The sequence below is a fragment of the Glycine soja genome, chromosome 9, assembly GCF_004193775.1.
Source record: "Glycine soja cultivar W05 chromosome 9, ASM419377v2, whole genome shotgun sequence".
Lineage (NCBI taxonomy): Eukaryota > Viridiplantae > Streptophyta > Magnoliopsida > Fabales > Fabaceae > Glycine > Glycine soja.
Window position 1 is genome coordinate 119,817 of NC_041010.1, and position 27,041 is coordinate 146,857.

Sequence of the window (27,041 nt, forward strand, 5' to 3'; positions counted from 1 at the left end):
AGAAAATTAGAGACTAAAGTGAAGGTTTTATAAAGAAACAGTATCTGGCACTTGCAATCTCAAAGATTAAAGGGAGAGTTTAGACTATTGCTTTCATATAGTGAAAAAATTGTGAATGCTGCCTCAACTGATCAAGTTTGTTTGATCTGAATGGTGACTTCCTCCATTCAGAGTATAACAATAAACTTGACACAACAATTCTTTGAATTGAAAAGAGCATTTGTGCTTTGTCCATTTATATTCTTATCGCGCTCCTTTTGTATTCACCTCAACCCAACAATAAACCAGTGTACGAAAAGTACAGAACATACACATCTCTCGGCATCTAAGTAAAGCACTCCCATCAGCGTTACATAAAAAAATAAAATAAAATTGTATGTAGCTCATTTCTTGGTTTTATCAAGAACTTCAATGTATCTCTTTGGAACTCCATATTGATCAATCAAATGCCTAGCTAAATCATCGATGACTCCTCCTTGAACCAAAACTTCATTCCCTTTCTTACCTGCAAACAAATGCTTTAGAATTTCAGATAGACAATATAATAAACTTGTAGTATCATTTTATTATTCTTAACTAGAAAGTCAAACTTGACAAGTCAGAACCATGTTGGAAGGGTGTAGTCTCTGACCATCTTCATCAAGCCATTTCCAACCAATATTTTGATGAAATAAACAAGGAAATATACACTCACTGTTAGTTCACCTAATTCCTACTCGGCTAAGGCAGAAGGATGTAAAGGATATGGAAGAGCAAATAAAAGAACATTAAAATTTTACTCGTGCAAGCCTAATCCCTGATTTTATGTTGAGTTTGTTATATTCAGAAGGAAACTGACACATTTACCAAAATAGACCAATGAACTCAAAAGAGATCATAGTGGTCAGTGGTCACACTTACTGCATAAGCTCCCCCACAAGTACCATATTAAATCAGTTTAGTTTCACATGCAAGTCCAATCCCCTGGTTTTGTTGAGTTTGTTACATTCAGAAGGAAACTGACACATTTATCAAAATAGACCTATAAACTCAAAACTGATCATAGTGGTCAGTGGTCACGCTTACTGCATAAGCTCCCCCACAAGTACCATACTAAATAAGTTTAGTTTCCCATATGACCCCTTACTATCTACCCTCCAAGTACTGGAACAAATACCCTCAATCTGTCACACCTCCAATAGCACTACAATTGCCAACTTTGGCTTGCAACAGAAAATAAATACCCTCAAACTCTCATTTTTCTTCATTTACATACGATAATGAGTAATGAAATATATAGAATTAAATATACCAACCTGGGATTACAAAGCAAATACAGACCGTACCACTTCAATGATTTTAATATTATTTATGGTACATGAGAATTCACACAACCAGGTTTTAAGGAAAACGCACTTTGCGATAGTAGTTCCCCAATCAATTATAGTTTCCATATTGTTAAAAATTCAATTTGCTTATTTATAAATAAATAAATCCTTTGGTGGTATAATGTCTTTATTTCCTTGTTTCCTCATTATTCATTAGTACGTTAGCTCATACATATTACCATTAAAATGTTTGTTAATGTGAAAAAGAATGACTATCTGACGTATCAGAAGGCAAGACCAAAATAAAGAAAAGTAAGAAGATGCAACAGCTGGAGACTATACATCAGAGATTTGATTTTTTTTTCTCTTTCCACCTTTGAGACCAAAATGTAGATTTATAATTTCAGGTATCAGCATTTTATCAACCATGGAGAGATAAAACCAAAATATATATTCTATATGAATGTTGAGGACTAAACAACAGAGATTTGATATCTTTTCATTTCCTCCTTTGAGACCAAAATGTAGTTCTATATTCTCTATCAACCATGGAAAGATAAAACCAAAAATATATATTCTATATGAATGCAGATATATTAATCAGACACCACAATATGATATTGGATTTAAACATAGAAAAGCAACATCTAGCAGACATTAGGAATAAAGACATTCATATGCTCGTAAATCCCATATTTCTTGAGGATAACAAAGCACAAGCAAAAATAAAACTTGTATGCAACCATGAAATACCTGGTAGTTCTGCAACAGTGGTACTGCAAGCAAACTTCTTCTGCAGTTCTGATGCCAATGCTTCAGCATCTATAAGAAAAGATTCCATACCAGAGAGTTTGGTTACCTTCTTGTTGCCTTGCCGACGTTCTGTCAATAACTGAATTGTTTTAAGGGCACCTTTACAAACAACAGATTCATTCCCTCTTGTCACAACATGATGAGGTTGCATACGGCTCACAAATGTTGATCCTAAATCCTTCTTGTGAATTTCTGTAGGATATGTTGTTCCTTTTTTAATAGCCCCCTTGAACAGTGCATCACATAATATTACATCAAGAACCACAACGGATTTATTTGTTGGTTTCACAAGATTTTCTTTTTCAACATATTTGAAGACAATATCAGTAGCTTCAGAAGCACTAAAAAGTTTCCCTGTGTCAGCTCCTACAGATGAAAATATGGAATTGACATGTACACTTGGTTTGTAGATTTCAGCCACTTCAAGAGTTTTGGATGAACGAATTTCATTGGCAGACTGAACACTGGGTTGCTCACTTTTCTCCACTTGCCTTTTTTCAGGCTTAAAGGATGAATAATCAGCATGTTTTCGGTTTACTGAAAATAGCATTACTTCCTTTTTGTGTTTATCTTCTTTCACTGATATCTGTACAAATGTGAATATGCGTGAAGAAAGAATCCAGAAACAGCATTGCAGAAAGCTTTACTAGTAGAAGACAAATGATCAAAAGGACCACACACAGTAAAAATAAAAAACATCAATGCATTTTGTTCATGATGTATACATAAAATGGACATATAAGTAACTATCATGCATAATTTAATATTGTGTTTGTCCCATGATGCAGCTTATTTCACAAGAATACATGGATAAACTTTAATTACATTAATAAAAAAACTTCGTTTTCCGAAAACAGCCTCTTTGCATATGCAAGGGTAAGGCTGCGTACAATATCCCTCCCCCATACTTTAATTACATTAATAGTCTCAAAAATTTCCAACGCATCATCAACCTTAAATACATTAGAAAGACAACATTATAAGAAACATCCCGAATTGAGAATCATTCCTTGAGTTGATTTCAGCAGCTATAACCTTCCAAAAGCAATTCATTCACTAAAAACTTTAAAAAAAGCTTGTAAGACAGGAAAATTTAGAATGTCAAATCCCCATTTTTCTATTCAATCTTTTCTCATGGTCATAAATTTGGATAATACAGATTGTTATATAAACTTCCAATTAATATTTGCATATGGAATTAAGGGTACTACTCTGGTCCAACCTTCTATCTCCATTCCAATTCATGAAACAAATCTACAACAGAAAAATGTTGTCAAACTTATTTCTTTACCATAGTGCCTTGGATTACATATCTAACATGCTAAGAGGTTACACATCTAACAAGCTGAGGAGGCTCCAAAGTGTCGGAATGCTTCGTTAGAAGGTGCATCCTGACAGAAAAAGACATAAGGGCAATGCACTACTGACAGAGACCTACTTTGGCACATTCTAGATTCTAATTTTATAACTCATTTAACAATTTAAGGATTTCCCAGTCAATATCAGCAAGCTTCTATTACTATTCTACTTATCCAAGTAAAAAGAAAGCAGTAGACGACAAACCAAGCCAGAGGTGGATTTTGCTTGTAACCACTTTGATAACTTTTTGTAGGAAGATTTTTTGATGTCTAAAGTGATTCCTGAAGGCCTACACGGCAATACATGGTTTGACCTGCAATGCCCAAAAACAAATAATTATTAGATTACTGGAGGTAAGCCTGACTTTTCAATTCAACACAAACTAACAGTGTATATTTAATACAAACTGAAATGAATTTAAGTCAGAAAAAAAATGTTGAATACAAATGACAAAGCACTTGAATAATTATCAAATATATTATGCTGTCCTCCAAATGACAATAACTTGATTAAATGGAAAGTTATTTATTATAACTCAATTAAAACAGTTTTCTTTCATGCCCTCTGCTAAAACCCTTTCAAACAGAAATTCAATGTTTAATTCTTCAGCACTGACGTCCAGAGCTAAATTTTCATATTTAGCTTAAATTCCCTGCTCAGTATAAAAATTGAGGTCTTGAAAAGTCACTACCAAAGTTCTCACTATCTCATCCAATTGAAAGTGCACTCCACAGAGATCATATTTTGGAGCCATTGTTACTAAGCAAACTATCTTTTCAAAATCTCTAAACTACACCTAATTGTCAACTGAAATTCTTGGTTTGCTAGATTTTTTTGGCCAATCTATTTCAAATGGTTCAACTTGGTCAACCAAGAGGCAAAGAGAGAGAGAGAATCCCACCATAGAGTGCTTCCAGGCAAGGGAAGGTCTTTGTCCTTCACCGTTGTGTGCAAAGCTTGAAGAAGGCACTTATCTAACAGGGAATTAACGTCTGCAGTTGATAGAGTCTGTTGGTCATCTGGGTCATTAGCAGAGGCAGTATCCCGTAAATTCAAATCAGCCACGCCTTCAGTTACTTCAGCAGCGGTATCATTTTCATTACCATTTGGCATCGTCAATGCAGGGTTAGAATCAGGTTGGAACTCATTTACATCTAGAGATTCCTCCGGTCCATCACCTTTTGGGTTGTTGTGCTGATCAATTGATGTCTCACCGACAGCCTCAGTCAAATCAGAATCATGAGAAGCTTGTAACAAAGAAGGATCCTCAAAGACAACATCTTCGAAAAAACCTGCATTAGGCACGCAATGCCCCTCGGCAGATTCCCTGCAAATCCAATGAACAGATTGATTCAATTTGTTTTACTTGTACTGAATAAAAGGATCATCAGGCTGTCTCTAGCTACACTTGCCAAAGCAAATCACGATAGTAATGAGTTATTCTCAGCGCCTTTCCACGTAATCCAGCTTTTAATGCTTCAGCACTGCTCATTGTAGTACTCCCAACCTTCAAGAGAATCAATGAATTTTGAGCTGACATGTAACCTATGGAATATTAAATAGTGCATGCACTGACAACGTAAAGCATTTTTTATATTGCCATCCAATCCAACCACAAACAACCATCTGTAGTAAGTTTGTTAACTTTCGCAATAACTACCTTAAAAAACCATGACAATGATTGGTTTCTGATTGGTTGACAATATAATTTTTTCTTTACACTGACAGTGCATAGTAATTAAACTTGATAATACAATATGAAGAAGCAAAGTACATTACGTACTGCAATGGGAGCAGAATTTCCGGGTACTTTGACAGCCCAAGGTTCCCCAGCCCGAAAGGAAGGAAGACCTTCGGGAGGCACAGTTATACCAGGGAACATCAAGTCTGCTCCTCCGATAACGAACCGGGATACCTCACCACCCTTTAGCACGAAAACTGGCAGTAGCTCAGGGACCATCCACAGTGCATAAACTGCATCCAGTCATTTTAATTTTAGTTCTCAGAACTCAAGTTTTGGTTTTGCTACTATGAAGCATGGATACGTTTCCAACGGCGGCACACCCGGACACTTGTTTGACACTTCTTATTAGGTGTCTGATTCAAAAAATATTTTGTTGACTTGAACTCATAAAGTCATCACCTTTACACAATCAATACACTTGAAAAAACATAAAAGATTAGTTTTAAAAGATGAATATAGAATCAATTTAGATATTTTATTATATGTTACTCATATTTTATTTAATTAGAATCTCTATTTGTGTGTATGCAGTGTTCCCATGTCCTATATTTTGTTCGTGTGAGAATCTGTGCTTCATAGCTTGTTAGATTTCAGCATGAAATCAATTGGCATTAAGTGAAGTTGTCAAAAGATATATAAGATGCACACGAGAATTGAGGTAGGCGAGGTGGGACTTCCTAACAGGTCTATTAAATATGAGCAAATAGAATGAAACGACAGCAAACCTGTAGGGAAAATGTCTGAGCCGCGGCCATCAACATCGAAAAACATTGGAAAGCCTCCTTCCACAGCATAAACATGGACACGGTTTTGAAGCTTGGCTATTGTAATCTCTGCCTGTTTAATTCTTCAGTGTGTGTGTGTGTGTGATATATGAAAAGAAACAAAGAAACATGAATGAATCGATGAGGAGTTAATTATTTGATTTACCTTGGGAGGAAGCAAGGCATCTAAATCGGAATCAGAAACCCTTGGGAATTTGTCCTTAATGCTTCGCCTCAGCTTCTTCCGGTCCGCACCAGACAACCTCTGGTGAGATTTCGCCTCCACCGCCTTCTTGAACATTCTCTCACTCACTTCTCTTCTGTTCAGTGTATCAGAGGACACGCCAAGTTTTCCCTATTTCTTTTTTTCTTTTTATGTTCTAACTAACGGGTAACCTAGGCAGACGAGTAAGAGTTACGAGTGGGGTGTTAATCAACCCAGGGCCCAAAAGGGTGTAAAATTATCATAGATTATAACTTCTGAGTTATGATTTATTATTATTTTTTTACTGTTTTAGTATAATTTTTTATTTTATTTGTAAAATTAAAATTATATTATTTTTAACTTACAACTTTGAAATTATAATTTTTTTATCACTTTGAAGTTTTTTTTTGTTTAAAATTTTTTATTTTAAGATTTTTTATTTACTTATATTTTCTTTTTTGTTTTTTTTTATTTCTTAAAAAATTGTAAAAAAATATTTATTTAATTATTAAATAAATATTTTTAATTTTACTTGTTATTAATTTTATTTAATATCTTACATATATTTTTATATGGTTTTATTTGATATATTACATATTTTTAATATTGTTTTATTTAAAATATTTTATATATTAAAAAAATCGCAAATATTTATAACTAATCAAATAAATTTTACTTATTTTTAAAAAAACATTATTCCAAATTCATAACTCCTAACAATCAATCATGATTTTGAGTTTTAGTTAAGTACCATTAAATAACATTTTTTATACATGAATTGATTAATAACTTAATTACTCAATCATTATATAAAAACTTATTTCCATAAATTTGACCGTGAATCTTAATGTATTGGATTTAAAAAGAAACTTATTTAATTAAGTTATATTAAAAAGCTTATTAAAATTAAAATAAATTATAAATTTGTAAGATTTTTATATTGTATGCTCTTGACACACTTGTCCAAATATCCTATAATTCAATTAGTTAAGTTATCAGGTTGCATTAATTGCTAAATTTATTTAACCTATCACACATATTTAAATTACATTTACAATTAATCATGACATAAGTGTCATAAGTGATGATAACTTGTATTGTTAACCAAGTAGATTATGATTGTGTACCAAATAAATTTTATTAAAAGAATAATATTGATTTATGTATTCATAATTTTTTATAAAGATTAATCATTATTTTTTATAGAAATTACTTTTGTTTTGATATCAATGTGAAGAGCAAATAAAAATAATTTTTGTCTTTTTTTAGATTTCTTTAAAAATGTCAAGAACATGTCTAAATTAAAAAATAGGAGTAATAAAATTACAAATTTTTAAAAAATAAAGGATAAGAAAATTAAAATTATGGATTTAAAAAAATAGAAGCACACAAATTATATTTTAGAAAAAAATTACATTCACAAAAACACACGTTTAAATTATAATCTTAACCCATAAATTCATATTAAAACATATTATTTGTTTTTTTAAATTACTAGAGGCACTTTTGAGAAAATAGAAAATAAATGGAAAATAATTTTTAAAGATTTAAATATATTTTAATCTCTAATAGATTTTGAATTTTTTTTTAGACCGTAATAACTTTTGATCCTTGATAATTTTAGAAAATAAAATAAAAAATTATCAAACGATAAAAAGTTAATTTTTTGAAAGTAAAGTTTAAAAAATATTAAAAAAACAAAATTTGAAATTTTATGAAGATAAAAAATATATTTAAACATTTAAAATATATATATATATATATATATATATATATATATTTTCGTTTTTTTAATTTTAATTTTTTCTTTATTCTTCTTCTTTTTATTTCTACCTTAACAATCATAGGAGTACATATATGGATCATCAAATCAAATCTTTATTAGATTAAAAAGAATGATAAATTGAACCTAACCGTATAGACGTTGGGTGGTGATTTAATTTGAGAGGAAAAAAAAAAGTTAATTAGGTTGAAACAAAACACGATTCAAAATAAAAAGACAAGACAAGACGACTGGGACTACTGCCATTTCAAAACGCGCAAGAGAGAGAGAGAGTGTGTGCTTTTTGAAATTTCTCTGAATCAGAACTTTCAATATAGTCAAGACGACACCCCCATTTTTAAAGTTCTAGAGAGAGAAAGAGATCTGATTCATACCTTGCTCCAGATCCTACTATTCAAGCTCTGTTTTAGGGTTCGATTCCGATCGATCCCTAACCGGCGAGCGCGAGTTCCTTCGATTCGTTTCGTTTCGACGACTAAGCTTCTTCTCCGTTTAGGATCCGTTGATCGATTCATCATCCATGGCGGCGATCGAGGACTTGTCGGAGCTCGCCGATTCGATGCGCCAAGCCGCGGCGCTCCTCGCCGACGAAGACGTCGACGAATCCTCCACCAATTCTCGAAGACCTTCCACTTTCCTCAACGTCGTTGCACTCGGCAATGTTGTAAGTATCCTTTTTCTTCCTGTTTCTCTTCTTCCGCATCGTCGTTTTCATCACTTCACTTAAATTCCAATTTTTTTAGGGTGCTGGTAAATCCGCAGTTCTCAACAGTTTGATTGGACATCCCGTTTTGGTAATTTAAACTTCAAACCCACTCTTAAACCCTATTCTATTGTTGTTATGAAAGTGAAACTGTGAGAGTGAGTGTGGTTAATTTTGTATTATTCTGCAGCCTACTGGTGAGAACGGAGCTACTCGAGCTCCTATATGCATTGATCTGCTGCGAGACACTTCGTTGAGCAGCAAATCCATTATCTTGCAGATTGACAACAAGTCACAGCAAGTCTCCGCAAGTCAGTTCCTATTTTCTTCTTCAAACTGCACACAGTACACACCTAAGTGGCTGATCTGTGCAATTCGCTTATTTTCTTTACTGATGGACATGTTCACGTGCTTTGTTTCGTTGTTGTTGCCGCAGGTGCTTTGAGACGTTCGTTGCAGGATAGACTGAGTAAGAGTTCCACCGGCAAGGGTCGGGATCAAATTTATTTGAAGCTACGCACGAGCACAGGTTTGTTGATGTCTGATGATTTGTTTTACTTACCTTACTATCTTCAGGTTATGCAATTTGATAGAGTAATTATACATCTTTGAAAAGGTGAATTGGCTGATATCGTAACATGTTGTTATGTCTTTTTGGACTATCCATGCATAACCACACAAAGAAGTTTGCTTGTCAAAATAAGTTCTTGAAATTACAGTAGCCTTTGGTCCTTTACAATACTTTTGAGTTTCTTGTTGCTTCGTGCAATTAATATGTTATGTTGTCAGATAATTACTGGAAGCTGCCTTGCATTTGAACCCTAAAAGAGTGAATGAGTTTGTTTATTGACAGGCTCCAGTTATACGTGCCGTACCGTTTTTATTTTTTGTAAACTAAGTTTCCTAAATCCTAACATTCTTTCTATCATCTTATCTCTTCCCAGCACCGCCTCTTAAATTGGTTGATTTACCTGGGTTGGATCAGCGCATCATGGATGAATCACTGGTAACCTTCCCAAATTAATTCCCAAACTTCTTGGTTTTTGTTATTACTGAACAGTTTTGGGATTCTGATGTTATTTAATGTGGTCATTGCATAGGTTAGCGAATATGCAGAGCATAATGATGCCATTTTGCTAGTTATTGTACCTGCAGTTCAAGCACCTGAAATTGCTTCATCTCGAGCCCTAAAATATGCAAAGGAATATGATGGAGAAGGTAGACTGTTTCCACTGTTTTTTTAAGGATTATTGTTACGTAAAACTCATGGAATTTTTCTTGAGTACTTGTCTGATTTCCTTCTCTATCAGGTATTAGTTTTTTCATTGTTAATTGACTAAATAGGCAAAAAAATATTTTGATAGGTACCAGAACCATTGGCATTATTAGTAAAATAGATCAAGCTGCATCGGACCAAAAAGCGCTGGCTGCAGTACAAGCTCTCTTATTGAATCAGGGTCCTGCAAAAACATCGGATATCCCTTGGGTTGCACTGATTGGTCAATCTGTTTCAATAGCTACGGCACAGTCTGGATCTGCTGGTTCTGAAAATTCATTAGAAACTGCATGGAGAGCAGAGAGTGAAAGCCTCAAGTCCATATTGACAGGAGCTCCTCCGAGTAAGCTTGGAAGGATCGCTTTAGTGGATGCCCTGGCACACCAGATTCAGAATCGTATGAAGCTTCGGCTTCCTAACCTTCTTTCTGGGTAAGTACCATGTAGTGCAATGACATTTTCTCATTAATTATTAAGTATTGTTGTTTTGACTTGGTTCTTTTTTATAGTAATGGGAAACTAAGAACCGTATAATAGATCAATGGTTCTTGTTACTTGGCATTTATCCAAAGTCTTTTGTGTTTTTAATTTTCATAATTTTTTACTATGTAAATAACTGTTCTTACTAAAATGATTTGTGTTCGAAACTGCACTCTATTAATCTTTACTTTACTGACACTGTTAAGGTTACAAGGGAAGTCTCAGATAGTTCAGGATGAATTGGCAAGGCTTGGTGAGTCAATGGTCACCACTTCAGAGGGTACACGTGCTATAGCCTTGGAACTTTGCCGTGAATTTGAGGATAAGTTCCTACAGCACATTACCACTGGCGAGGTTTGCTGTCTCAAATCTTATATTTTAATTAAAATTAGATTTATTTTTATGTCAGTTATTATTGGGAATGTTATTTCTTTAGCCCCAATTAATCTATAGCTTCATTTTTTGTCTATAGTACCATATCGATTCTAGTGTTACTTTTTATTGAAGGAACTATTTTTTTGGGACCAATTTAAATTTAAGAAGTTGAAGCTCAAGAGACTTTAGAATTGAGAAAGAACATATTTGAGGTTTTACAATAGAGAAATGATTAACTTGCATTTTATGTTCATAATTATTGTTCTGGTGCTCTTGCTCCGGATAAAAAATGTAGTTGGTTGCTTGGTTTACATGCAATATTTATTATTATTACTACAATGCAATTTTAGATAGTGCTAATTAGTATATTTGTTGGAAATCAGAATTAATATTCTGATTCAATTAATAATTGCAGTTTATAGGAACATAATCTCTGATTTAGATAAACAGAATATCCTCAATTTATGTACAATTAATGTAACTAACCTATATAAACATGCACCTACTATGTACTCAGTCATACGGTTTTCACTCAATTTTCCTTTGTTTTCTCCCATTTTAACAATATTATTACTTTTTTTTGTGAGAATTGTATTAGAAATAGAAAGATAAAACTGTACAATGAGATGGAAGATAAGGAATCCTCTGATCAATTAAAGCAAACCAATACAATGACACAAGCAGAAGTTCTGTAAAATTAAATGGTCTAGAAGAGCCGTCCAATCTTTTTGTAAACCATGCCCTGCATACAAAGGTGAAGCGATATACACAATGCACAGTTCTTTACAAAGCAAATTTAAAGGAACATATACACCCTTGAAGGTACAAGCTTTCCTTTCCAACCATACAAACCTCAAGATCCCCTAGACCACACATTGCAACCAAGTTTTGTTTTCCTTGCCAATCTCTTGAAAGTGAACAAGAAGAAGCTGATCCAACATACCAGGACATACCCAATTCTAAATTGTCATAACAAATACTACAACAGCTTATTTCAAATGTAGCTCACAGCTATGATGGATGGATAAATGAGGAAAGTCTCATTTATGATTAATTGATTAGTGAATTATTTTGAAATTTCAGCATTTGGTGACAATTTGTTTTCATGTTGTGCTAATGAATAATGAATTTTATATATGTTGCTTGGGCCTTTTTTTGATATACTATTAATTATCTGACAGGGATCTGGTTGGAAAATTGTTTCTTGTTTTGAGGGGAGATTTCCTGATAGAATGAAGCAATTACCTTTAGATAGGCATTTTGATATCAACAATGTGAAGAGGGTAAGTTTTGAACCACTGTTTGTTGATATCTTTTTTGGTTATTACTCTTGCTTACCCTTTGTCTCTTATCAGATTGTGTTAGAAGCAGATGGTTATCAGCCGTATCTTATTTCCCCTGAAAAGGGATTGAGATCTCTAATCAAAGGGGTTCTAGAGCTTGCGAAAGAGCCATCACGTCTTTGTGTTGATGAGGTAATTTTTTTATGTGTAGAATGAACTTGAATTATATTTAACTTTACTCTCAAGTTTCTAAATGGTTGTTGCTTGTTCCTTATATTTTGTAGTGTTTTTCTTTATATTTTCAGTTGGCTTCTTGATTAGGTTTGAAGTCTGGATCTAGTTTCTAAATGATTGTTGCTTGTTCCTTATATCTTGTAGTGTTTTTCTTTATATTTTCATTTGGCTTGTCAATTAGGTTTGAAGTATGGATCTAGTGTCCATATTCTTTGTCCTTTCCCTTCCATCTGGATATATTCATTCTACCTATTGTGAAAACATGTTACTTGTAGTGGAACTATACATTTTTTTTTTTTAATTTAGATGGGATTCCTTGAATAACTTGTTGGATTCCTCTCAAAGAACATGTTAGGATCCAATTGCCAGGTATGGGTCATGAGTCCCACATTGTAAGTATGAGATTTTTGTGTGGGGTATACATGGCTTGGGCTCTTCGACTACAACAGCTAGCTTTTGTGTTGTGGTTCTCCCAAGGTTCTTATCAGCAGTGGTTCCTGTGAGTCGGGGCGGGGGGAGTCAGATTAGCAGAAGATCGCCTGAGTGAACTAGGAGACAATCTGTCTTCCAAAGGAAAAAGGTGGATTAAGCGTGTGGGATTTAGTAAAATTCAACTATGCTTTACTTGGAAAATGGAGATGAAACCTCTTCCATCACTAGGGAGAATTGTGGGTGAAAGTATTGGACTCCAGATACGGAAGTTGGAGAAGTTTGGATGAATCAAGAAGGAATAGTAGACATTCAATTTGGTGGCAGGATTTACGTATTGTCTGCAATTCATCTTAGGAGGGGAGTTGGTTCAGAAGTGGGATAAAATGGAAAATTGGATGTGGGTCAAAGGTGAAGTTTTGGCAAGATGGATGGCTGGATGGAGGGATTTTGTTGCTGGAGAAATATCCGCGCATGTACAGCATGTCTGAACAACATCAATTTATCCAGCAGTTGGGGGTCACATCAGTAGGAGGATGGGAATGGCAGCTACAATGGAGGATATTATTTAGGGAAGCAAAGATAGACATAGTTGCAAAATTCACAGAGGACATCGAGGGTGTGGTAGTACAAACTAATCAGCAAGATAGTTGGTGTTGGGGGGTGGATCTTAGCGTGAGATACACAGTGAACAGTGCTTACAAACTGCTCAATAGACATTTGTCAAGTGAAAATAATGACGACTTGTTTAATGAATTATGGAAGCTCAAAGTTCCAAGTGTCACACTTTGCTTGTAGGTTGATTCGGGATAGGCTACCAACAAAGGTCAATTTGAGGAGGAGGAATGTGGATCTGAATGAGTTATATTGCCCATTCTGTAAATCTTGTGAGGAGGATGTGACCCATTTGTTCTTCAGCTGTGATAAAATCTTGCCTCTATGGTGGGAAGCGCTTTCTTGGTTAAACATAGTTGGCGTTTCCCCGGAAGCACCCAGAGATCACTTCCTTCAGCAAACATGGTGGATTTCCTTAACTTGGTGCAGATGGTATCATAGGAACAGGATTGTTTTTTCAAATGAAAAATTCAAGGGTCAAAGGATGATGGATGATGCAATATTTTTCTGCTGGATATGGCCCAAAAATATGGAAAAAAGGATTTGACTTCCCTTTTCATTCATGGGCTAGCAATATAAGGGTCGGGTTTTGTACTCGGGGGAAGTGCTATATAGGTTATTTTTTGTGGAGGGGTATCTGGATAATTCCAGACCTATGGATGCCTAATTCTTGCAATACAGCTTGTATTAGGACTCCACAGGTCTACACATAGTATGGCAACAGTGTAAATATAATAGTACCCCTTGTACTAATACCATTATTATAATTCATATTACTTTTGCTGATAAAAAAAATTCAGCACATGTATAATGGTGACTGTCAATTTTATGATTCTAATTCCACTCAACTTGATAGACCGCTATTATTGAGGATGGCAGAATAGGAAATAAAATGAATGTTCTTGTTGTTATATATATTGAGCATAACAGAATGCTGGGCTGGAAAGAAATAGTGGGAGATGGAATGCAGTTGGGAAGAAATGGGCTTATGGGAATATAAGAGGCCAGAATAGTTTAGTACATGATAGAGCATGAATTGGAGGAATGAAGGAGTGGGTTTTGGACTAAGTGGTTATGTGCATCTTCAGAACGCTAGATTTATCTTTTATTTTCTACATTTTATGTTCTTGTAAGGAGCTAGTCTCCATTGTTTTAATTATCAGAAAAAATGAGTTCCTATCAGAAGTCCTACATTGTAATCGTACCTTGCAACTAATGTTGGAATTTGGTTCACTGTCTGCATTTTTCCTAGTTTGTTCCTTCTATTTTACTTGTTACTCATGGACATTCTCTTTGCCTTATGCTCCAGGTACATCGTGTCCTGATAGATATTGTTTCGTCTGCTGCCAATGCTACACCTGGTTTGGGAAGATACCCACCTTTCAAGAGAGAGGTATTGTACTTCATTTCTGTTTTTCTGTTTCTATTTGATACCTGTATTAATATATTATTTTAAATTTGAGTCTTTTCTTGTTGCATATAGTTCCCTTATACATTTTCTTCTTAAAGGTATCCCTTAGGTGGGGACTGCACTTTCTCTTTCTTTTAGATAACATTGTTTAAAAATCTTTCAAGGTTGTGGCTATTGCAACTTCCGCACTAGAAGGGTTTAAGAATGAATCGAAGAAAATGGTTGTTGCACTCGTTGATATGGAGCGTGCTTTTGTCCCACCTCAACACTTCATTCGCTTGGTACAAAGAAGGTAATTTGGACTAATTTCTTGAATGGATCTAGATCCCCTCTCATTGGGTGATCTGTTCCCTACTCTTTATTATTTGTTAGCAACTAATTTTTTTTTTTTGGTAAAATCAATGGAGACACTAGCTCCTCCAAAGAGCAGAAATGCAGAAAGTAAAGATAAATCTAGAGTTTTGCAGATGTACATAACCTCTAGCCCTAGCACTTAACTCATTCCCCTTTCCCCTCAATTCATGCCTACCACATACTACCTATCTTCCCTTCTCATTTTTTCCAACTAAATTCTCACCCCCTCCTTCTGATTACTCCTTGGTAACTCAGCATTTGGTCATAATCCAAACATAATAACTTGGGTTTCCTGTGTTTTGGATATTATCATCCTTATCCCTGTGTGTCTGTCCTTCTACTTCCCAACCATTGTAGCACATACCTTGGTATTGGAGTCTATCAATACTCCCTCCCAAAATTCACCTTGGTAAAGAGTGGGTTGGGTCCCTGTTACAAGTCTGAGAGAAACTTCCACTAGGGTCCCATTGCTTAAAGCATATTGACCTTTCTGTAGCAAAAATTATTTGATTAGGATCCCATTTTTTGAAGCATAATGATCAAATTATGCTGAAACTGAAGAATTGCCATTGGACCGCACTGCATCATTGCAAATTATTGTGCCTCCGTTCTTATCTAGTGCTCCATCTTTTGTGGCATTTTTAGGTAGCGTTTGACCCGACCTTTTTATTTTAGCTTAAATGCTACTTTAGAGCTAAAACTAGGAGCTTTAAATTTAAAATTGTCTGGTAGTTCTATAATTTTTCAAGTTCAAAACTTAATTTTAAGTTAAAATTTCTTGACTAGTGTGTTCTTGGATGTTCTCCATGTGTCCCATTTTCATTATACAGTAAATTCTCTATATCTTTGTCCATGTTGTAATTGATTTGGTCTATATCTTCTTTGGGCATGTGTTCTTGGGCTCTATCAAATCAAACCCACTTTTACCTTGACAGAGCAAATGGTTGGTTGGAATTTTTTTAAGCAGGATCTATTTGCTATGTCCTTTTCAGTTTTCACCAAGGACAATTGTTTATGAATATGCTGCATTTTTTCATTTGATAGTTATTTTGAATAGTGTTGCATAGTTAACCATGAAATTCTTTCTAGTACTTGCCTATAAGTAACATTATACATCTAGATGTCACCCAAATTTATATTTGTGAAGTCATTCTTGATCTAGTAATTCCATGTTATTTACTTTAGGATGGAAAGGCAACGTCGAGAGGAGGAGCTGAAGGGCCGATCCTCAAAAAAAGGGCAAGATGCTGAGCAATCTATACTTAACCGGGTGGGTGGTCAATTACTGTAACAGAAGGATTGTAATTAACTTTTCATTTGTTGATTAATTTTACTCCTTTTTTTTGTGACTTGTTGAATTTAAATAGCTCTTTGTGAACTTATTGTAGGCCAGTAGTCCCCAAACTGGTGGAAGCATGAAGTCAATGAAGGAGGACAAGAAAGAGAAGGAAAAGGACAAATCTGGCCCGGCAGAGAAAGAAGGGCAAGAAAGCTCAAGTTTAAAGACTGCTGGTGCTGAAGGAGAAATAACAGCAGGTCTGTCCTTTTCTATATGCTACTACATTTTGCTGATAGAAATTTCTTGCAGTCTCAATTCCCCCCCTTCAGCACTCTCTTAAGTTGTTTTTTTGTGTAGGTACTCTTTCTGAATTTTGAGTTTTTGACAGAATGCTCCTGGAATTATCAGAAAAATATTATATATAATCTTTGAATTTGAATTGATTTGTGATTTGGGTACTAGTACTGAATTAGTTCAGTGGAAATCATAGTTGTCAATAGCAGCATGCAGCGGCCACCGCCCAGGATGCTACAACAGGATGACCACTATTCTATTTTTTTAAAATATATAAATATATGTATATATTTTTCTTATTATTATATTAATTCTATTTAAATTAATTATTACAATTTTCTATTTGTAAATTATTATATGCTAATATGTTATATATTTGTCTCTATTATATAATATAATTTTATGTATTAATATTGTTTTCTATATTTTTAAATATTATAGAGTACATTATTGTATTATGATAGTATAATAAATAAAAAAAACAGAAAAAAATCCTCCCCAATTGTAGGACTATTTGGGGTGCGTGCCCAACACCCTTCTCACCCAAATAAACCCTAGCCTCTTTCTTCCTGTCAGCAGCCACTTCCTCCTCACCCATGGTTTTTTGGGTGAGACAGGTGTTGCGCCTGCACCTCAAATTGGGCCACTCTCCACCCCAAACAGTCTTACAATTGGGGAGGGTTTATTTTGCTTTTTTTTTATCAGAAAAATTATATATATATATATATAGAATTGAAGTACCAAAGGTACTTTGTACATAGATAGGATTCCATAAACATGGTTCCTCAGTGAAACTAATATAGTTTGATTAGGAACCATATTATGGCTACATATGTAATATACAACTGGTAAAAATCCAAGCAAAAGCTACCCTCTACTGATACAAAAAGCCTTGTCGGATGTGACTTGACCATTGATTAAAGTGAATTGTGAAATCTTTCTCTAAGTTTCTAAGCCAAGTCCAAATTAAGAATATTGCATCCTCGAACAGCTTGTTGCCATTGAAAAGTGCATTGGAGAACAGAATTCTGTTTCGCATCTGCCAAATGGACCATGCTACAGCCAACCACCAACATTGCCATCTCTTGACCCTTATGCCATCCACCTGAACAAATGAATGTTGGAGGAAATGATATTTTGGAGTTAATGGAAAAGCACCTTTAATATTCATCCAAGACAAATATATAAATGTTTTAAAAAAAATATTAAAACATAATTATATTTACATATTATATAATTATAATTATACAATACAGACAAATATATAAATGTATTAAATAGAACAAATGTAGTAATACTAAGAAGAAAGAAAATAAAATACTATTAAATAAATACATACTATTATATATATAGTGGCCATCCTACCATAGTGTTTTTTGGGGGTAGCTGCCCAACACTGCTATTGATTACTATTGCTGTTATGTTGAAAATTCTTTAGAAATTCTTAACTACTATTCTAGAATTTCCAGTTAGATTATGTTCTATTAACTTTGCAACTATAAAGGAACTTAATTGACTAAAAGCTCATTCAACTTTGTTTCTTGGCTATCTAACCTAGAATGGCATGGGAGCTATGCTTAAATACATGAATTTGGAAGTTACAATGTGCCAAAGTATATATTTCAAAATTATTAATAAACTAAAACTACTTTTCTTTATTGTTTTCAGGATTTTTATTAAAGAAAAGTGCAAAAACTAATGGTTGGAGCAGGCGATGGTTTGTGCTAAATGAAAAGACAGGAAAGGTTGGTGACTGTTGGCCGAGTTGATATTTACAGTGTTCTTTAGTCTTTTATCATTATTATTCCTACATCTGGTTTCACTGTCTTCTGACTGACATGCTAGTCTTTTGACTCATGAGTCATGGCTGCTTTTTCTAGATACACAAATATAGATGTCTAAGCTGGCTTAGTGCTATTCTTGTTCTTGATTAAAACAGAGTGCTCTAAAACATTGCAATGTTTTGCAAGATTCGGAAAAGTATCAGGTACTTTGGAAAGATACCAACAATGTGGTTAACCAGGTGTTGTCCCAAATTGTTTGAGGGTTTTATCATTCTTTACACTCCCAACATATAGGACATATATACAAACTTACCACTCAGTATAGGAAATTTAGGATTTCAGGTAAAGTAGATTGCATATAAATTAAGATGGGAAAGCCTTTGTTACCAGCAAGTTATCAACAAAAGATGGAGACTCATATAGTTGAACCACCAGAGAGAATATTCAAAATTATATTTTTTTTGTGTAGAATTGGAGATATAGAAAGCAGTATATTTGGATGCTTCTTAGTCCTTACAAAGTTTGTGGGGGGGGGGGGGGGATGATGGGGATGTCACATATAGACATCAAATTGGGTGGACGAAAATAAGTGCTTCTTGCATAATCTGTGACTGCTAAATGTGTATTTAAGTAAATTCTGAGAGATAACTATAAGGCTAGTGATGCTCTATACAGTGAATGCTGGATGTGAAGTACCAACAAAAACAAAAAATAAGGTGTATGTCTTAGAATGCTGAGATTGATGAGTGAAAAAGTAGGGGAGATAAGATTATGAGCAAGAATGTATTGTAGTATTACAGCTTTACTATTACAAACCAAGCTTAGTGAGGCTAATACCATTTGACACTGATTTACTTAGCTTGAAGCCTGTAAGCTTATTACAAATAGGGACACTTGACTTAAAGAAAATACTCTAAATATAATGTGGGCTCCATGACCTAAAAATAGATTAATATACAATGTTGGACATTGGCAAAGTGGTAATTTTCTAGTAAGAAATCAAACAAAGCAGGGATGATGGATGTTGGAGCCGAAGGAAAAGGCAGTAAGGATTACTGGATATTCATTGGAAATTAACTTTGTGGTGGTTGTATAAGAGCTTTCTATTGATTAAACCAGTGAATTTCAGACAAGAAAAGGGAACAGGCCAAACAGCCCCGGGTTGATAAAAAAATGACAACCAACTGCCATAAGATGTCGGCTTGTGTACAGAGAAATTGCCTAAACACGTGTGACAGCCACTGAAAGTTAAAGCAGGGTGAAAATAGAGGACACAATAAAGGAGTATTGGAATGAGGCAGAGGTATTGTAACAGGAGTAGGCAATGGTTGATGTTATCACTCTGATACCATGTTGAAAGCATAGGATTTAGGTAGAAAATAAGGAAAGGAAATTAGAAATACTATGTAAAATGAGATTAATACAAAGCTGGAGTTAAGCTACTATTTATCCTGATAAAGATATCCTACAATAGTCTGAAGACATCCTAACTAGATGCTACTAACACAACTGTCAGAAAGTGGGTTTTTCATGAGTTTAGCTCAACCCTACAAAACCGGCTTATAAGGTGAGGATTACTCTTCACTTATATAGTTTATCTCGGCACTATCTTCATTCGATGTGGGACTTTAACATGTCCCATTTTTCCTCATGGCTCCTCCGCCATGTGGGACTTTCTCCACACCTCCCCTCACGCTCAAGGCTACCTACCTAGAGCGTGCCAACCATAGGGATCCATTTAGAATAGGAGTAGTAGAATAGTAATACATGTATGGGCTGGCCAAATATGACTAATAACAGAATAACTCAAAATATTCTGACAAATTATGTTGCTTCAAAACGCTTCATTGATGTTTTCACTTATGATAATTCCTGCAGATTTCAACTTTTATGTTTGAATCTGTGATGCATCTTGATTCATTCAGCTATGAGATATATAATTGTCCACTTTTAATACAATTTACTGTGTGATATTGACCTTAACCTTTCACTTCACAGCTTGGGTACACCAAAAAACAAGAGGAAAAACATTTTCGCGGTGTTATTACATTAGAGGTATGGAGTGCTTTCATTAATCTTGTACGTTCAATAATTTGATAAACTTTACGGTACTGTGTCTTGTGCATGTTGGAATTCTTAACTAAGTAATTCATGATACTTCCTTGAATAGATTTTGCATGTGCCTGCACTTGGCCAGTTTAATTTAGCGATTTTTATCAAAATTTCCCTTATGGTTGTGTTTTTCTAATTCTGTGTTTGGAAATGTATAATTAGACTTCAAAAGGATTCATTTGAAATATAATGATTTATAAAACCTTTAAAATATGAAATATTAGGCCCCATATTTTATTTTTATTATTATTTTCTAAATTTGAAACAAGTTAGAGTAGTTGATATTTTTCCCAGAAAATTTCATTAACTGTTTGAAGTTTTGTAATAAAGCAATGGTAACTTTGTTAATACAACTGATGTTTAACAAAATGCGTGAATGCTGAATCAGTCTGCTCCTTGCCTAAGCAAACGTTTTGGAGTTTTATTACTAAGGTTAAGTTTACACATGTACCAAATTCTCATTCCGCACATGTTTGCAAACCTTCTGGATAATATATTTACAATAAAGCTGCATACATCTACCCTCCCCATATCCCACTAGGTCGTGCACTGGACCACCCCTTTACCTTTAATTCTGACTATTGAAGATTTCATGCTTAGTTTTACTATGTCATTGCTACATGTTACTTTTAGCTTGTTGATTGACACTGCAAGATGGTTACATTAATGCAAATACCATATGGTCTTTATTCTTAAATGCTTACTTTTTATGTGAAGGCAATTCTAGAAACTAATAATTTCTAACTGTTAACAAGTAAGCAGTAGGTAATATGAAAGCACAATCATTTGAATGTTTGTTCGTTGGATTTTAGATGTATTTGTACAATTAAATTGCTTTTATCTGCATCCTTAATTCATATACGAAGCAACTCTGGAAATTAAGAATTTCTCTTCTTTTACCCAGTAAGATGTAATGTACAACCCACAATCATTTTGATTCTTGCGTATTAGAATTCTTGTTGCTGGAATTTAGCGCTGGTGTTTTGTCCAGCCTTAAGTTGTGAGGGGTGCCTTGCAGGCTGAAGTCCATTTCCTAGATAAGCTGCCAGCAGAAAGGATAAAAATAAAAAAAAAATGAAATAGACCATACTAACCTTGGAAAATATGTTATCCTCTTTTTAGGCTCTGGGTTGGGGACAGTACTAACCTTTGCACACAGTGAAAAAGGACTTTGAGGGGTTGGAAAATATGTGGACTTTTACGCATTCACCTACTCATCAAAGCCTTTTGCATTTGTTTGCAAACCTTTAGTCTATTTATCCTGACCAGAATTAAGGATCTTCGTAATCTGTGTGATGTTGGCGTATTGTATTATTGCTTATGGAGTCACCTTCAAGTAAGTTTGGAATATACAAACAAGGCAAAATTAAATTCTTTCTGCTGGAAAATGCTTATTGAATCTATTGTAAGATCTTTTGGATGTTCTACTTGGATGTGGATGCTCCACAATTTAAATTTGTTAGAACTTAGAACTCATCTTCAAAGCTTTATATTTTACTATGATTTTTGCTAACTGAATATCCACTTGTAATTTACCAAAGTGAAGCTCCACACTTTTGCAGTATGTACTGGCTTTGATATTTATAATGTCAACGAGTGAGTAATGCATAACTTGTAGTCCTGTTAAGTAACAAAAACAAATCCTAATCCCACTAGGACAGTCTTAATAAGCATACAAAATAAATTGCTATGCAGGAATGTAACATTGAAGAGGTTGCAGATGAAGAGGATCCTCCATCCAAAAGCTCAAAGGACAAAAAGTCCAATGGACCTGATTCTGGCAAAGTCAACCTGTTATTTAAAATTACCAGTAGAGTTCCTTATAAAACTGTTTTGAAAGGTAAAATTCTCTTGTTGATATGGCTTTCAATGGTACATGCACACCTTTATTTCTTATAAACTTCTGAAAACATTTTAATTACAATGTGTTTCTCTCTTGCAGCACACAGTGCTGTTGTTTTGAAGGCTGAAAGTGCAGCTGATAAGGTTGAATGGATTAAAAAGATAAGCCAAGTTATACAAGCAAAGGGAGGACAGATTAGGACATCTGATGGTGGCCCTACAATGAGGCATAGCCTCTCTGATGGTTCCTTGGTTAGTTTCTGTGGCTTAAAGGTGTTCATCACACGTGTTGCATTTTTTTATGGTGCATTCATTAGACTTGTATATTAAAGTCAGTTCTTAGAATTTAGATTGTACCTCATTTAACCATTTAATATAAGTTTACTAATCTTGTGATTTTTTTTATTCATAGTTTTTACGCCAATTGATTTCTACATAATTCACTCTTCTTTTTTGGGCTCTTTAAAAACCATTGTTTCTATATAATTATATTTTTTTTGTTATTGTGTGCTATTAGGGTGTTGGTTAAAAAATTAAAATAGAAACTATTAGATAAAATGATGAAATCCAAAAATGCATTTGATACTGTTGGAAATAATGTTACTTAACGTTTGTAGGAAATAGTAGATTCAGTCACATGATAAAATGCATTTATAGTGTGTTTGGTTCTCCGTTTCCTCACACCAAACATGCATTGATTTCAAAGCTTCCTCTCACATACTTTTCTGTTCAACGGACTGGGAATTCCTGCTGCCAAGTGCCAACAAACCAAACAAACACTTAGTGTTCATGGGTACTAGTGTTTAGGAAGTTTCACTCAATTCATATTTGCCCAGGAAAGTCTCCACTAAGTTTCATAGCTCCCTCTCATACTTTTCCGCTCAACGATCTGGGAATTCCTGCTGCCAACAAACCCAACCAAACAAGTCTAGGGATATAATACTTCTACACTCATCCTACTGAGCTATTCAACCCTACTAATCATTCAATCAATTTGTGAACATCCCTAAGCCTTGGAGTCTAATGTTGTCCTACTCAAGCATTAATGGCTCTCTTAATGTTTTAGTTCTGTAAAAAAAAAATGAACAAAAAATATTACCGAATAGGTAATCAAAGATATGTTGGAAATTGTGATAATGATTAACATATCCTTGGGGTATATCCGTAAATGTATCACTGGAGTGGTTTAGTCACAGGAAATAGTATAAATTTATTTTTTGTTCTGGTAAAAATGTATAGTTCATATACTTTTTGTGTTTATAAATGTCAGGGATGCTAAATGCTCACTCAAGCAATTCACGGAACTTGTCTAATTTCTGTTAAGTCCATTAAAGTTTCTTGATTGAGTCAGTATAAGCTGAGGATTTGCATAACAAAATTAAAAAAATACATAAATAAAGAATAAATTGTTATTCCTGAAAATGTGGTTATTGACTGTGTATTATTTTATTTTCATATATCCTGCCTCAGGACACAATGGCTCGAAGACCTGCTGATCCTGAGGAAGAACTCCGATGGATGTCACAAGAAGTTCGTGGATATGTTGAAGCAGTTTTAAATAGTTTAGCTGCTAATGTACCGAAGGTAAGCTTCTGCTTTTAACATTTTCTATTTATATAATTTTTTCAGTTTTTCCAGTTAATGCTTGATGCATTTTCTGGTTGCTTGGTTTACAGGCAGTTGTCCTTTGTCAAGTTGAAAAGGCTAAGGAAGACATGCTGAATCAATTATATAGCTCTGTCAGGTTCAGATATTTGTTTTTGCCTTTTATTCTTATCCTCTTGCATTAGATTTCTTCCTTGCATTTGTCAGTTTCATTCTTGAAGATTTTGAAGGAACATAAAGAAATTATAAAATATCTTTGAATTCTCTTTCCATTTCCTAAAAGTTTTCTGGAGTGTGACTGACAATTTCAGTAACATTTTTCTGCACAGCTTCAGGCCTGCAATGTATCATGGAACTGAATGTTAGTAGATAAAAAGCCAACGAGAAAATAAAAATTTTAATAACTAATAATAAAAATATTCTAATAATAAAATTTCCATGTAATGGTGATGTTGCGTTGAATTAGTGGACAAACTAGGGTAGAACTTCTTCAATGTAAGAATTGAGCATTAATGTTGTTTGATCCATGTATCCAACCTCAGCTGGTGGGGAAAAGCTTGGTTATTGTTATGTAAAGAGATTGTAAAAGCTTTCTGGTTGTGTTCAGTTGTTTTTTGTGTGCTGGTTAATCTCTTCTGGAAAATCATCTAAATATCATACTTTTATTAATTTTTTCTGTTCTCTTGTTCAAACGCCTCTGTACTCTTCCCACCAGTCCAATGTAATAAAATTTTGTGCATACTCTAAAATCTAAAACACCATGATGGGGATTACAGATATTTCATGTCCACACTTCCTTTCTCATGGAAGGCATTACTCTTCTGTTTTCTTCTCATAAATTGCAGTGTGCTTCAACACTCTCAAACAAACTTTTTCAATGTACCAAATGTGGAGTGAAAACTGATATCGGTTGAAGCAAATATAGCTGGATGATGACCAAGCTGGGCAGTGTCACAACAACTCTTAATTAGGAATAGGATGAGGAGCCTCAATGGGGAATGCATGCTGTATGTGAGAGAAAAGAGATGGTTGAAGTTACAGAAAATTTAAATTTGAAAAAAAATGAAAAGGCAGTTTTATCAATTAATCAGTTATTTAACTGAGTATGACGGATTTTTGTCTGAAAGAAAAATGAGGAGGATGCTAACCCATATGTGTGTGTTCAGATACCGTAATTTTGCTTCATAATTCATTATTGATTCAAGTGTTCATGTACAAGTTGCATGCTAATTAATCTGTATGTTACAGTTTTGTATGATAATAACAATTTTTTACATTTAGTTGCTTTGATGTTGGTCTCTGTTTAACATTTTTTTGTATGTTTCCGTGATTAGTGCTCAAAGCACGGCTAAGATTGAGGAACTGCTTCTAGAAGATCAAAATGTTAAGCGCAGAAGGGATCGAATCCAGAAACAATCATCCCTTCTCTCGAAATTGACACGCCAATTGAGTATTCATGACACCCGAGCAGCAGCTGCCTCTGGCTGGTCAAATGGTAGTGCAGGTATGTCAATGTGTAAGTTGCTTTCTTACTCATTTACATATTTATTGGATGGGTGAGTCATCAGTATTAATTAAACGTATTTGTGCACCTCTTTTGTTTTTTAATTGCCCAAGCTTGGCATCATTGATGATTGAATATTATTAGGAATTAGGGTACCGTTTTCTGATATTTTCTGTTACATTCATAGCCTGAACATATTGACCATCGATTTATTAATCTATATCTATCTTCTATATATATATAGGGAATACCAAGCTTTGGTGTACACATTTGTTATCCCACTTTACCCTTATTACTACCTTTATAAATATCTTCTTTACTCCTGTAACTGCACTCTTCAAACAACCGATAGCAACCGTCACATCTTGCAAACCACCCATTATTATTTAACTTCTATTTTTTTTTTCTTTTTTAATTTTTTAAAGATGACATAGAGGCACGGAGTGCATGTTTTGTCCCAGTGTTAATAAAATACATTCACATAACAGTCTATGAATGTCTTTAAATTCACTGATTTTTTTTCATTAGCAGTTACAATTTGCATTTTATTTTGTAAAGTGTACTTCTCCATTTGATTTAAACATATCCAAGCCTCACTTGTCCTGGTAATGAACCTGATTGTATTGTGACTCGTGAGTTAATGTTTTTGTTGAAACTGATTTTTTTCTCTTTCCTTGTTTGGATTCTCGGTTGATAGTAGTTTCTTTCTGTTTTTTTTTTTCTTTTTCCTTTTAGTGTACTTAATTACTTATTCGTTTTGCAGAGAGTAGCCCAAGAAGCAGCAGCGGACCTGGTGATGACTGGAGATCTGCCTTTGATGCAGCTGCCAATGGCCCTGTTAGTCGAAGTGGTTCATCAAGATCGGGATCCAATGGTCACAGTCGACATTCTAGTGATGCTGCCCAAAATGGTGATGTGAACTCTGGGTCAAACTCCAGCAGCCGTCGAACGCCTAATCGGTTGCCTCCTGCTCCTCCGGGTTCTTCAGGTTACAAATATTAACAGGTGGCTGACTAGTGATTGCTTGACAGTTACTGTTTGATACATTTTTGGAGGGTGAGGCTGCTCCCACCCCATTTCATACGGTCATCCCCAATTCTTTGTTTCTGCCGGTATATTTAGGTGAGGAAATGTTTGTGTAAATAGAAGACGACTATAGTTTATTAGTATAAGTTTTCTGGGCATTCGTCTCATTATCCGGAAGTTTGGTATCGAGGTGGACTTGAGTACATTTATCATGTTTTGCTTTTTTTGTTTACGAAGCATTTATCATGTTTTGCTATTCAATATTCTTTTCACTTTAATAGCTTTTATTGTTTCCTTTTTCTCTCTCTAGAATTTGCACTCATTTTGGTTGTAATCAATGTATCTTGTTCTGTAATGATTGAAATAATACACCATGGCTGATGGGTTTATGTGACTACCATTTTGGAGTATCTCTCAATCATGGGCATATTTTATGTAGGTCTAATTAAACTTTTGATCCT

General features: G+C 34.4%; 2 protein-coding genes across 5 annotated transcripts; one reads left to right on the top strand and one right to left on the bottom strand.

The window, feature by feature from the left end:
* Positions 1 to 69: 69 nt before the first annotated feature.
* LOC114367787 (eukaryotic translation initiation factor 2D-like) lies at positions 70 to 6,388 on the bottom strand. 3 transcript variants are annotated; one of them, XM_028324980.1, is made up of 8 exons: positions 6,154 to 6,388; positions 5,949 to 6,060; positions 5,254 to 5,453; positions 4,892 to 4,986; positions 4,381 to 4,806; positions 3,684 to 3,792; positions 2,061 to 2,706; positions 70 to 505 (listed from the first exon to the last, which is right to left on the bottom strand). In XM_028324980.1, exons 1-8 carry the CDS (start codon positions 6,286 to 6,288, stop codon positions 384 to 386), a joined length of 1,845 nt encoding a protein of 614 aa, XP_028180781.1. In that variant the 5' UTR covers positions 6,289 to 6,388; the 3' UTR covers positions 70 to 383. The 3 variants fall into 3 exon arrangements, with proteins under 3 accessions (XP_028180781.1, XP_028180784.1, XP_028180785.1); XM_028324983.1 differs by having other exon boundaries at positions 5,263 to 5,453; positions 6,154 to 6,386; XM_028324984.1 differs by having other exon boundaries at positions 5,949 to 6,070; positions 6,154 to 6,333.
* A 1,817-nt stretch (positions 6,389 to 8,205) lies between these two features.
* Positions 8,206 to 27,025, top strand: LOC114366863 (dynamin-2B-like). Of its 2 annotated transcripts, none has more exons than XM_028323879.1 (22): positions 8,206 to 8,639; positions 8,719 to 8,769; positions 8,869 to 8,989; positions 9,115 to 9,207; positions 9,623 to 9,684; positions 9,779 to 9,896; positions 10,043 to 10,385; positions 10,640 to 10,787; positions 11,990 to 12,091; positions 12,164 to 12,283; positions 14,679 to 14,762; positions 14,945 to 15,072; positions 16,320 to 16,404; positions 16,523 to 16,670; positions 18,376 to 18,452; positions 20,490 to 20,546; positions 22,299 to 22,443; positions 22,546 to 22,697; positions 23,916 to 24,029; positions 24,122 to 24,189; positions 25,385 to 25,566; positions 26,318 to 26,456. In XM_028323879.1, coding segments are annotated over exons 1-22 (2,544 nt in total). In that variant the 5' UTR covers positions 8,206 to 8,495; the 3' UTR covers positions 26,320 to 26,456. The 2 variants fall into 2 exon arrangements, with proteins under 2 accessions (XP_028179680.1, XP_028179679.1); XM_028323878.1 differs by having other exon boundaries at positions 8,208 to 8,639; positions 25,385 to 25,554; positions 26,318 to 27,025.
* The last annotated feature ends 16 nt before the right edge of the window (positions 27,026 to 27,041 follow it).

Excerpts from the sequence above, each read along its gene's own strand:
- LOC114367787 (XM_028324980.1), bottom strand. The coding sequence starts at position 6,288 with ATGTTCAAGAAGGCGGTGGAGGCGAAATCTCACCAGAGGTTGTCTGGT. Across the intron at positions 2,707-3,683 it reads CAAAATCCACCTCTGGCTTG|ATATCAGTGAAAGAAGATAA; the intron begins GTTTGTCGTCTA and ends ACATTTGTACAG. Across the intron at positions 506-2,060 it reads CACTGTTGCAGAACTACCAG|GTAAGAAAGGGAATGAAGTT; the intron begins GTATTTCATGGT and ends ATTTGTTTGCAG.
- LOC114366863 (XM_028323878.1), top strand. The coding sequence starts at position 8,496 with ATGGCGGCGATCGAGGACTTGTCGGAGCTCGCCGATTCGATGCGCCAA. Across the intron at positions 10,386-10,639 it reads CTTCCTAACCTTCTTTCTGG|GTTACAAGGGAAGTCTCAGA; the intron begins GTAAGTACCATG and ends GACACTGTTAAG. Across the intron at positions 24,190-25,384 it reads CAATTATATAGCTCTGTCAG|TGCTCAAAGCACGGCTAAGA; the intron begins GTTCAGATATTT and ends TTCCGTGATTAG.